Source organism: Thermobia domestica, chromosome 18 (genome assembly GCF_964235325.1).
Source record: "Thermobia domestica chromosome 18, izTheDome1.hap1.1, whole genome shotgun sequence".
Classification (NCBI taxonomy): Eukaryota; Metazoa; Arthropoda; class Insecta; order Zygentoma; family Lepismatidae; genus Thermobia; species Thermobia domestica.
The window spans coordinates 134209546-134222264 of record NC_137471.1 but is presented as its reverse complement, the minus strand read 5'-3'; the positions used below and the strand labels follow the sequence as shown (position 1 = coordinate 134222264).

The 12719-nt window shown below is 34.6% G+C and overlaps 1 protein-coding gene across 4 annotated transcripts in view; it reads right to left on the bottom strand.

The window, feature by feature from the left end:
• Positions 1 to 12719, bottom strand: part of LOC145676093 (adhesion G protein-coupled receptor L4-like) — a 295890-nt gene that overhangs the window by 21657 nt on the left and 261514 nt on the right. For all 4 annotated transcript variants that reach the window (XM_081746971.1, XM_081746972.1, XM_081746974.1 and 1 more), the window contains one exon: positions 2871 to 3004. In XM_081746971.1, coding sequence (XP_081603097.1) covers positions 2871 to 3004 — 134 coding nt within the window. The remainder of the gene's footprint in view (positions 1 to 2870; positions 3005 to 12719) is intronic.

Here is a 12719-nt window from a genome sequence, read left to right as displayed (position 1 = left end):
TAAATCCGGCTCTAGGTTCGAACCAAAATCCTAGAATAAATAGTGATGAAACAGTAGCTTCTTGACTGAAAGTCTAAAATTTACCTTAAAAATCCCAAAAGGATTAAGAGATAGAAGAATGACAAGCAATATCTAAGATATATTTCTTTTAAAATTAACTGAAAGTTTTTACATAGAAAATAGAGAAGATAATAGAATATTATTATTATTTATTATTATATACTTAAATTATATCTACGTTTGTATTCAGATTCAACATTATTCTGATATAGTGCGTTCTATCAAAACAAGCCAACTGCAATAAATAAAATATTAGTCATCCCTCGTAGAACTAACATTGGTTCATTTTTGTCAATAAATGGCGTTGTACCGTACTTGTAACACGTGACAAATGGACGTGAGCATTATAGTTAGATAGTATTCCAAAAATTTGAATCTGTCGCTGTGTTGAGCTCACATACTACATGACAATGATTCAATTCACATAGCAGTTGTTGTCAAGGATACAGTGCTAAATCTGGTGCGTGGAGTGGGTGGTGAATCTTCTCGAAGCCTTCGCAACAACAACCATGTGGACTGGAGCATTGCCATGTAGTATGCCTGCTTAATGCACAGTGTTCGATTCAAATAACTCTCTCTATCAAACTGACGCAACTAGACACTTGAAATTGATATGCACCTCGTATGTTGTATGAAAACAGATCTTCAAGATATGTCGAAGCAAAGATGTGACAGAATAGCAAAATGGGATCATTGAGATTGAGTGTTCCCGTAAGCACACAGTAAATGAAGTTGCTCAGTTTGTTGATGTATCAATGCGAACTGTTCAACTTGTGTACAATAGGTGGCCTAACAAGCGTATAAACTCAAAACACGTCAGAACTCTGATCGCAGAAAGATCCTAATTCAAAGGAACCGCTGACGAATTTCACGCCCAGTGAACCAAAATGATTTTCAATCTTTACAGGAATTTGTGTTGTCTGTGAATTAGGTCCATCCCAATCAATTTCCGAACGGACATTGCTAAGAGAACTTGATGTAATGGACTTTTGGACACGAGTTTCACGACAGAGAACATTTTTTTTTTATTGGATGCATAAAGTTGCACGTCTTCAAGGAGCATAGATACACAGAAGAACTGGAAACATGTAGTAGTCTGACGAGTCCTAATTTTGGCCTGCAAAGTTCCCAGACTTAAAGCTAATTTAAAATATGTAGGACTATTCTAGTAGTAAGTGAAATCCTAGGGCATGCCCGTACTTTCCTCAAACTATGGGACCTATTGATAAGTGAATGAATTAACATCTATGTCATATCTACAATATCTCTTACCGTTGGTGATGTCAAACGACTCGGCTCAAGCCCTGAGCCACCAGCTCAGCTCAAGCTCCGGCTCGGTTCAACTGAGTCAATAGCTCGAACCGGCTCGGTTGGAATGAGCAATTAGCTCGGTTAGGCTCAGCTCAGGAGAGCAATCGGCTCGAGCCGGCTCTGTTGCGATGAGCCATCCGTTCGGTTCGACTCAGCTCAGGTGGGCCATCGACTCGGTTCAACTCGACTCAGGTGAGCCATTGGCTCGGTTCGGCTCAGCTCAGGTCAACCATCGTCTCGAGCGGGCTCGGTTGAGGTGAGCCATCGGCTCGGCTCCGTTTGGTCCGAGCCAGCTCGATTGGGTGAGCTGCTAGCTTGGCTCACTTCTCGGTTCGGCTCGGTGGCGTCTGAGCCGTGAGCCGAGCCGCTCAAGCCATTCCTTATCTGTATTTATATATATGTAAAACGTATGTATGTATGTATGTTTCAGCATGAGTCTGGAACACCTAGAGCAATTTTAACCAAATGTCCTACACATATTACTTACAGTCTGGAAAAGAGTATTGTTGAAATAAGTTCCCGTAGCTAGTAATGTCAACCAGCTAGGCTCGAGCCCTGAACCACCGGATCGGTTCAATTGAGCCAACATCTCGAGCCGGCTCAATTGGAATGAGCCATTGCTCGGTTTGGCTCTATTCAACTGAGCTATCGGCTCGGCTCAGGTGAGTCATTGGCTCGAACCGGCTCGGTTGGGTGAGCTGTTGGCTTGGCTCGGTAGTGTCTGAGCCATGAGCCGAGTCGCTCGAGCCGTTAACAACACTACTTAGGATCGCTTCCAAACAGAATCTAGGTGATTATTCAGATCAAAGGCTATCTCATCTGGTATTATGTAAGTTCTAAAGGTAGTGACTGATATTTTGTCCGATGTGCTTCTTATAAACAAACTAACTATTGCTTCTTTATCATATATGATCCACTCTACAGTTGTAAATGACGAAATAATCAACCTATGTTCATTTTTATTCAATTTGTTTCTAAAAGGATTTTTTCCTGAATATTTTTATTTTCTATTGACTTGTTCACTGTCATCTTGAAATAAAATTCCAAACAACATATTAACTTTTCTTAAGTTTGTTTTAAAAATAAGATAAACATAATCGGAAATTTTATATAAAATCTTACGGTTTATGTAGTGCAATGGGAATTCAACATGACTCTACTTTCGCGAATACTTTCACAATATTGCAGTAGAAACACTAGTGCTGTAAACAGTGGTGCTCACCCCCCCCTCATGTCCATGACGCACCCCCCCTCAACTGTCTATCGGTAGGTGTTCTTCCATGAAAAAAATATTTTCGATTAATTTTTACACCCCTCAAACATATTTATATAGATTTTAACCCCCCCAAATATTTCAATGACGCAGTTTGCGTCATACCCCCCGTTTGTAGGCACCCCTGCTGTAAATTGAAAATATTTTTTTAAATAAGCATCGGATGCTTTACTTTTGTAGATGCAATCTGAAATTGAGATCATATAAAATTTATAAAAATACTTACAACTCCGGCACAAAGCACTGGGACGAAGAAAATCAATTTAACTTCGTCATCCCATGATATCATACATCTTGGATCTGTGCCTAGTTGGTAAAGATGATGGTATAAAGTGTAACCAACTGATATCAACGGTATGCCTAGAAAAAAAATGAACACGTCTTTAATTACGGTAGCTTGATGATAGTTGAAGTTGAAGTTGAAGTTCACCTCCAAAGAGGTGTTTTATACTGGCGCAGATGTTAAATCCGTCTCGCCAACAACACTAGATAGGTGTTTCCACTTAGTTGATCAAAATTTCCACACTTGTTAAGTATCCGGTGAAATAATTACATTATATTGTTATAAAAAATTATAGGATTGTCACCATAGATTCGTGGTTGAAATATTATATTTTATATATATATGTATAAATTTCAAAGTGATTACTTTTTTTTTTCACCGGATTAAAATTTACACCAAGTATAAATACATCAAGATTAAGTTTACATGTTTTTATTGCAGTTTCCAATCTTTTCAATCAATTTTTTATATATTGACATTATTAATTTGTAAGAAAGATATTATAGCTTTATTGATTTTTACATTATTTAATGACAAAAGATTTTGAATCTTATGAGGGCCAATTCCTTGATATTTCGTGATTACATCAATTAGAATATTTCTATGTTTATTGGTGGAAGAGCAGTTAAAGATAATATGATCTATATCGCCCTTTTCATTCCCACACCAACATCCAGGGGTGTCTTTTTTATTGATTTTATATAATTGAGCTGGGGTTAGTTCCGTATGTAGCCGAAGCTTAAAAAGATTTATTATTTCTGAGCGTTTCCAGTGTTTAATTTGATCCCACGGTTTAGTAATTTGTGTATCTGTGATGTTCCAATAATATATACCGGGCCCCATCCTGATTTTTTGTCTATATTGATCTAAGTAGATTTTAAATTTTTCTTTGATAATAGGCATAAAATTGTGGTATGGGAGTTTTATGTTTGCAGATAAGCCATCTCGAGCTGCCATTTTGGATGCTGTGTCAGTTAGTTCATTAAAAATTATGTTATTATGAGCTTTCGTGTATATAAATTGAATTTCTACTCCATCAGAGATGAGGGAGAGTATGATACTTTTAATTTGTAATTGAAGCCAAGTTGATTGTTTATTCCAATGTATGGACGATAAGCTGTGCAAAACACTAAGAGCATCTAAGCAAATACAAGCTTTATTAAATCGGTTCGATTTTACATAAAGTAAGGCTTGCCTGATAGCAAATGTTTCTGCTTCATAAATAGATGTGTATGCCGGAAGTTTATATTTTATAGTTTTTTGTTCTTGTGGTATGTAAATAGCTGCACCCACCATATTCTGAGTTTTTGAACCGTCAGTACAAATTATCATAGTATTTTCTGGAAGTCTGTCAATGTATGCTTGCCAAATTGCTGGTACTATCTTGGAGGAAAGATCATGCGATAATTTGGTAGGATACCACGGGATAATAGGTACTATTCTTGATGAGACAGTGTTGTACGAAACACAGAAACAGGGTAATAACGGTACTTTTGATATTTGATCTTGTAGATGTCTTAAATCCATATAGGCCTCATAAATCCACGGGAGCCTTTTATAATATGGTAAGTTTTTTGATTCATTATCATTTAACATCTGTTGTAGCTTTTCTATGAGCGGTAATCCTGTTCCTGCAAGTCGTGAAAGAATAAACTTATAGGCTTGTTGCCTTATTTGTAAATCTATAGGGATGGTGTTGGCTTCTTCTAGTAATGCAATTTTTGGGCAGAAACTTGGTTGTGAGAAAATTAATTTAAGACCTTTATACTGAATGTCAGTTAATGAGTTAATCTTATCTTGTGGAATGGGGGATAGAAAAATCGAACCATACATTAATTTCGTTTCTAAACACTGCTTATATATTGTGTACAAAATTGATGGGTGGACACCCCATTTTTTGGAATTTAGGCCAATAAATAGTTTTAAAAATTTTGAAGCCTCATTGTTAAGATGTTCTATATGAAGTTGCCATTTTAGTTTTTCATGTAAATGTAGACCTAAATATTTGATATGACGTGTTTGTTTAATAATAGTATCATTTATTTGAAGATGAATAGGAGGATTATGTTTTTTTCGTGTAAAATTAATGAGACTGAATTTCTGCCAATTTATCGAAAGACCGTTTTGATCACTCCAGTTAGTTAAAATTTTAAGTCCCTTTTGCAGGTGTTTGAGACCTGATTGGATGTCATGTGTTTTGACGAAAATAATCAGGTCATCTGCAAATATATTGAATTGGAGGTGTGTTTCTTGACTTAGAGTATTAATTAAATCTAGAATGTATATATTAAATAGTGTGGGGCTTAATTTACTGCCCTGAGGGATCCCCCGTGAAGTTTCTCTGGGTGTACTAATATAATTTCCAATTTTTATGTAAATCCTTCTGTTTATGAGGAGATTATGGACTATACGAATAAATTTTTGGGGGATGTTGAATTTATTCATGTAAAAAATTAAATTTTCAAGTATAATAGTATCATATGCAGCCGAAAAATCTATTGATAATAATATTAGATATTGACGCGTTTGGAAGGCAGACCAAATATCTATTATTAAATTTCCAAGTGCATCTAATGTTGATAAATTTTTTTCTAAATCCACATATGTTTTTAGGAAATAGTTGATTATGTTCAATGAACCAAGTTAATCTGTTTAAAAGTAGCTGTTCAAATACTTTTTGAACGCATGACGCTAATGCGATGGGACGATAACTATCTGCAGAGCCTATAGGCTTTTGAGGTTTTTTTATAGGGACAATGGCATAATTTTTCCATATATTAGGTATATTAGACGTGTTCCAAATATAATTAAAAATTTCACACAGACGACTTTTTCCTTTATGAGATAAGTGTATTAAGTGTGTGTACCGTATTTTGTCTAAACCTGGAGTAGATTTTTTCTTCAAAGTTTTTAATACATGATTTAATTCATCTAATGTAAAAGGATCCTCGAGTTTAGTTGGTTCCTTTCCAGTCATATATTGGATTATGACATTCCGGGAATTGTTAGTATATGGAGGAGTTAATTTTGTGTGAAATAGAGGTCCCCATTTATCTACATTCTTCAAGGTACCGTATGAGGATATGGAATCAAGAGTTTTCCTATTTCGGAAAAAACGCCAAACATATGAAGATGAAGTACGAAAATTTAGGCTGTTACAAAATTCTTTCCAATATTGACGTTTTTCTGAATTTAAGATTTTTTTTGTCTCAGCATTCATCTTTCTATAATACAGAAAATCTGTTTTTGAATTAGATCTTCTAAATGCACGTAAAGCATTTGTACGTTTGTTAACCCATTTTTGGCAGGTTAGATTCCACCAAGCCGGGAGTGGTGATTTATATATGTGCTTTTTCTTGGATTTTGTTTGTGGTTTTTGTTTGTTTATTTGTGAAACATCCGAAGCATGCAAAATTTGTGACATCAAAGGTTCTATGTCTGTATTTTTTCCCACTGGGATGACTTTATCAGATTCATTTGTATATTGTTGCCAATTTATTTTAGTTGAAAGGGGAGGTGAGTAAATTGTACAAAATGTTCTTTTATTATTGATGTGTGGTAATGATAATTTTTTGTTATTTGTGATTGTGGTAATAATGGGATAGTGATCACTTCCGAAGGTGTCATAAAATACTATCCAATCAGAATGTAAATATTTGTCTTTTTTAATGATAGTTACATCCGGTGCTGAAGGGTTTTCCTTTGTGAGTCTAGTCGGGGTTCCATCATTTAGAATTAAATAATTTGAGTTCTTTAGTGCCGAAATTAGTTCTGATCCCGCAGTATTAGTTCTAACATTACCCCACAATTTAGATTTAGAATTTGCGTCTGCTCCAATTAAGTCAAAATTAGTAGTAGAAGTAAATAAAGTTCGCCAGTTTTGTGTGTTTAATATTTTATCGGGAGGGCTGTATATATTTGCTATTTTATAATTGGGGAGTTCAATAGCTAAAATTTGGGTTGCATAGTGTATATGTGGGAGAGAAATATGAATATTTTTGTATGAGAGACTTTTGTGTACCCCCACAGCTATCCCCCCATATCCATCAGCTCTTACTTGTTCAATAATATTATAATCAGGTATGTTTATAGGATATTGTGGTTTGGACCAAGTTTCTTGAAGTAGTATAATGTGAGGTTGGAAGAGATATAGAAGAAATTTTAAAGCATACCATTTTTTCCGAAAACTTTGCATATTCCATTGAAGAACCGTGAATACATTAGAATCTGTTATATCCATAGCGGTTAATCAAAAATTTGTGAAATTTGTTTCATGATCGAATTAACTATGTCATTTGGGGAATCAATACCAAGTGAAAGTTGGAGTATTTGTTGTATAGCTGCTATTTGTTTTTTTTTTTTTTTCATAGAAATTTGTTGAGATTTATATAAAGTATTAGATTTTATTGTTTGATTATAATCATCAGACTGAGAATCAAATAATCGAGTGTTTTCCAATTGTACTGGTGCATGCATTTTATCTTGTTGTGTGTTTGAGAAGGAGTTTGTTGGCTTGTTTATCCTGATTACTATTGATGTTTGTGGAATAGGAGGGATCTCTAACTAATTCCATGTTGCTTTTGAATAAGTTACTGTATGGTTTTTTCGTCGTTTGTATTTGGGGTCGTTTTGAGTTTATGTTAGGGTAGGCTTCTTTTCTTTTTTTTCCTGGGGGACCATCTAGGTTATTTGTTTCTAATGCTGCAGTAAGTAAGGTTGTTTCCGTGTTGTACTGGAATGAGGATGAAGGTATAGGTTGTGTATTGCTGATTTGAAGAGGTGTACCAACAAAAGATGAACTCATTTTGGATGACACAGCAGTACTATATGGTATTGGTCGAGACGTTGATTTTGGAAGCTGTTGAGAAGCTTCGTTATATGATATATTTTTGATGCTATAAGGTTCATAATTTGTTTTTGTCTCAACCGTTCCGCACAGTTTTGTGCATTAGCCTCATGTGGTTGTAGACAATGTAGACATCTAGGTAAGTTTGAGCAATGTTCCCTATTATGTGCTTCACCACATTTTCTACATTTAATTTGTTTGTCCTTACACTGGGAGGTTAAATGTCCATACCGCCAGCATTGCGTGCATTGTCTGATTGCCGGGATGTAAGACTCAACCGGTAATTTTTGATAATGCAATATCTAGAGGTAAGATTTGTGAACCAAAGGTAATTACTAACGTCTGGGTAGGTTTTTTGGTACCATCTGGTAATGTACGATGGATTCGTCTTACTGATATGATTTCTTTTTCCGACTCTATGTCGCTAGTCAAGTCCTGTAATGGGATGTCTTCTTGGACCCCCTTTACTACACCTACGCTAGAGACAGCATGATTTGGGATATATGCTTGCCATTTGTTATAAGTTATTACTTCATTATCAAGAAAAGCATTTGCTTCGTGTGCAGTTTTGAACTGGACTTTCATGAGATATCGACCTATTTTTTGGAATTTACTAATTCCCGGGATATCAGCAAGGTATAATATGCGACTAATCGCCATCGGGTGAGTGGGTCCTGTTTCCTTGACTTTTAGAAAAACAATGTATGGGGGTTTGTGAGTGTCATTATATTTGTTTGCTACTGATGGTTCATTTTTAATGTGTGCCGTCGACGAATGGCCTTCTGACCCCTTGTCTCTTACTTTGTTATACATAGTTTTATTTTTCTCTTGTGTATCAAAATTAGACTTACTTGGATTTTCTTTTGAAAGTTCTGTTACTTCCATTGAATCACTATTTGATTCATTTACATTTTGATCACTAGATACAATCATGTCATCCGTCGTGATCTTGAGGTTATTTTCATTATTCACCGACATTTTATCCCTGCACTTTGTTAGAAAATAATTAAAAGAGAATGCTAATCTTACCTTATAAAATGTGGCTACTTAAGCTGAGTATATATGAAATTATAACTTATCACTAATTGGATTATTATATTACACGAGATTTATATAAAAACAAAACTGATATTGTTTTGTTTTTATTAACAAGGTGTCCTGTCACCTATTTTTTAAACTTTTTGTTGATTATTTGAACCTTAAAATCTACACATTTAGTTCACAAAACACTAGCACTTCATTTTTTTATCTTTTTAAATAATTTAAATCACGAATATAACTATATTTGTTAATAGTTCACTTTAGCAAAACTCGGATTCAACATCGTCGCCATGCCTACCACCGTATCTCCAGCTTGATGATATAGGTCTCGAATAATTCTGAGATTTCCTTAGTAATTATTATTGTGCAATAAATGTAGAATATTACTGAAGTAACATTGTTGAGAATATTTTATATACTTTTACGCACTAAATGTTATACTATTAAATCTTCAAAGGAAATGAAGTATATTTGTCTGACAAAATTTATTTATTGGAACATTAACCAGAATATCTTTACATATAACAAATTGGAAAAAAGAAATTCTAAAATACATAAAAAGCTACCGTATGGCATTTTTGTTTACGTACTTATATATTAATGTGTAATAAGGAAGTAATATAATAAATATATATTTGCCTTTGTATGTCTTATTTTATTTTTTCCTTAATATTTTGGTAACTATTAACTGTTACCTTTGACGAGGGACTCATCGAAAAAACGAGATTCGATGTCGTTACATTCCTGTTTTCCCCCAAAAATTCATAGTTCACTATCCTGTTATATACATTTTTTCTTTGGTACACCACTGAATCTGTACTCCAGTATTTTTCACTTACAGCATACGTGTATAAAAATTGGTATAATGACTCGCTAGTAAATCAAAGAAAAAACTTAAATAATTGTATAGTGAACTAGGAATTTTGGTGAACAATAGGAGTGTAACTAGATGGATTCTCGTTTTCCCGTCGAATTTTCATACCTCTTCAAAAGTAACAGTTAAGAGTTACCGAAATATTTTGTAAAAAATAAAATAAGACGAACAAAGGTATATATATATATTTTATTTTACTTTATTATTATACTTAAAAGTTCTTAAATGTAATATACCACAGAAATTTATGTGGCACCCAAATAGGTACAATTTATTAGTCATAGTTTGGAAATCACATATTTAAAGTTATATATATATATATATATATATATATATATATATATATATATATATATATATATGATATATAAGCATTGAAGAACACCCAGTAGGAATTAACAAATCTGTCCAAAAATTGGTACAAGAGATGAAGGTGATGATCGGTAGTAGTGATATCAAAGCAGCCCTCTTAAGACATTAAGAATGTGTTATACAGGGTGTTAGAAACACAATATACTTATGTGCGCGAGGTCATACATAATAAGAGACATTTTACTAGTTCAGGTTTAATATTTGTGTTTCTGAGGATTCTTATTCCATGTATACTATTTTTTAAAAACCCTTTAGCCTATGTTCATCATGTCCTTGATTATATTGGATATTTCATCAAAATTTGGAAGTTGGATAGCGAACAGTGCTAGTTGAAGGACATATCAGGTAAGTGATAATATTACGATTACCAGATTGTTCAATAAATTTTGTCGTTCGATACGAAAATCATTAGTGTAGGGGGTGACATACCTGTGATTGGTCAGTGTACTCTCTCTGAATTGCAATATACTTATTCCAGTCCTCTTCCAATTTATGGATACCCTCCCTGAAGTGAGATTCCGGAAGACTTCCGAAATACTCGTCCACGGCTGCTATGACGTCAGCATTCGATGCAAATCATTTTCCACGCAGTATTTATTTATTTATTTATTTATTTATTTATTTGTTTATTTTTTAGATGTGAGAACAGCAAGAAGTCTGAATGTTGCGCCAATTCGTACTTTAATTCACTGATTTGAGTTGTGTGACAGGGTACGTTGTCGTGATGGTAAAGTAAGTTTTCTTCTGTAAACCAGGTCTTTTGCTCACGACGTTTGACATCTAGCTGGTCCAAAAGGTTAGAATGATAATCTGCGTTGATTGTTTTATCTGTTTGTATATTATTCACGAACAAAATCTCTTTTGGATCCCAAAACACCGATGCTAACGCCTTTTTTGCCGATTTCTGGACCCTCACTTGCTTCAGAGCCGAGGTACCAGGTTCACACTACTCCTTAGCTTCTGGTTTTGATTGAGGATCATGGTGATAGACCCACGTCTCATCTATTGTGATGGAAGGACGTACAAAATTCTTTTTATCCTTTCGAAAACTCTCCAAATGTTGCTGCGAAAGACGTATTCGTATGTTTTTGCTCCATTGTTAGCGAATGCGGCACCCATTTTGCAGTTTTTTGAAACCAAAAACGTTAGTCAAAATATCGTTTACATTATCCAATGAGACGTCTAGGGTTTCTACTAAATTTTTGTCCGACGATCTTCCAAAACCACCTCCTGTATTTTTGCTACGATTTCTGGTGTTGATTCAGACTTTGTGGACGTCCTTTACGTGGATCTTCTTCAAGACTTGTCTAATCACGTTTGATTTCAGCAACCCATCTTTCTACTGTTCTCAGTATGACGGTGAAGAGTCCTTATACACTTTTACCAATCGTTCATGGATTTGTTTTGGAGCTACACCTTCCAAAATTAGGAATTTTATCATTGCGCAATGTTCAGTTTTGTCAATTGAAAAAATATACTGTTACACGTCCACTTTGATTATCTGTAACGATACGAATGAATTGACGGATCTACATGAAACTTCATCACAAAGTCGTGCCATCTGTACAGTAGGAACATAGAACGACGAACCTACTAGCAACATCTCGTATCGGACGTCAAATTTATTGAACAACCTGGTATTTGTCTTTCTTTTGAATGATTTCATTAGTTCTGGTGATATTTCAAAAAATGAAAATTAAAAAGGTGTTCTTACTAACATTTTCCATTTATTACACAACCTCAATCATTCTTTTAAAAAAATTTATTTAATGTTGATAATAATTTTCACTACATCACTGTCTAGTTTTGAAAATCATATGTTCTTCATTGTATAGTTCTTTTATAAACAGCTGAAAGTTGCTTGCAAATTTAACGAGTAAAACAAAGCTGGAAAAGTATTTATAACGATATTTTTTTTAAAGCTAGCTAAAGTACTGGACAGTAACAATGGATCTCATTCACTTTGGGTTCTTCATTTAAAAGCTACTCGCTAAGTCCTCACAAGTGATCAAATAAAGTACATAATAATCAATAAAGAACTAAAAGTCTTTGGTTTATCCAATGTACCAACTTATATAGTGGATACGAGGTGTGATTGAAAATTTTTAACTCGGGTATCGTCACTGCTCAAGAGGAGTAGATATAATTGCCCGTTAGCATGGAAATGGTGGGTAGGTGTGACCTTGATACGTGCTGCAAGGTCACTGCGATATATTTGTTCCGTACAGCGTAGCAACATGTTGAGTGCGGACCTGTGTGTTTGTCGTGGTGGGTTATTAATTGCCCAAAATGAATGAAAAACTGGAACGCGCGAACTGTAACTGGAACGCGAAAAACTGGTCCTCGAAATGGATGGAAAAATGCATTTGTGTCAAATTGTTTTAAAACCGCAAAATCTGCTTCGGAGACTAATGAACTCTTAAAAACAGATTTTGGAGATATATGCCTGAGCCGGTCAAACGTGTGTATCTGGTTTAACAGATTCAAAGATGGCCGCGATTCAATCGAAGATGACCACCGATCCGGCCGGTCTTCCACACCAAAAATCAAGGAAAATATTGTGAAAGTTTGCGGTTTAGTGCGTTTAGACCGTAGACTTACAATTAGGGAGATAGATGACGACCTGAATTTAAATTTCTACGCGGTTCAGTCAATCTTA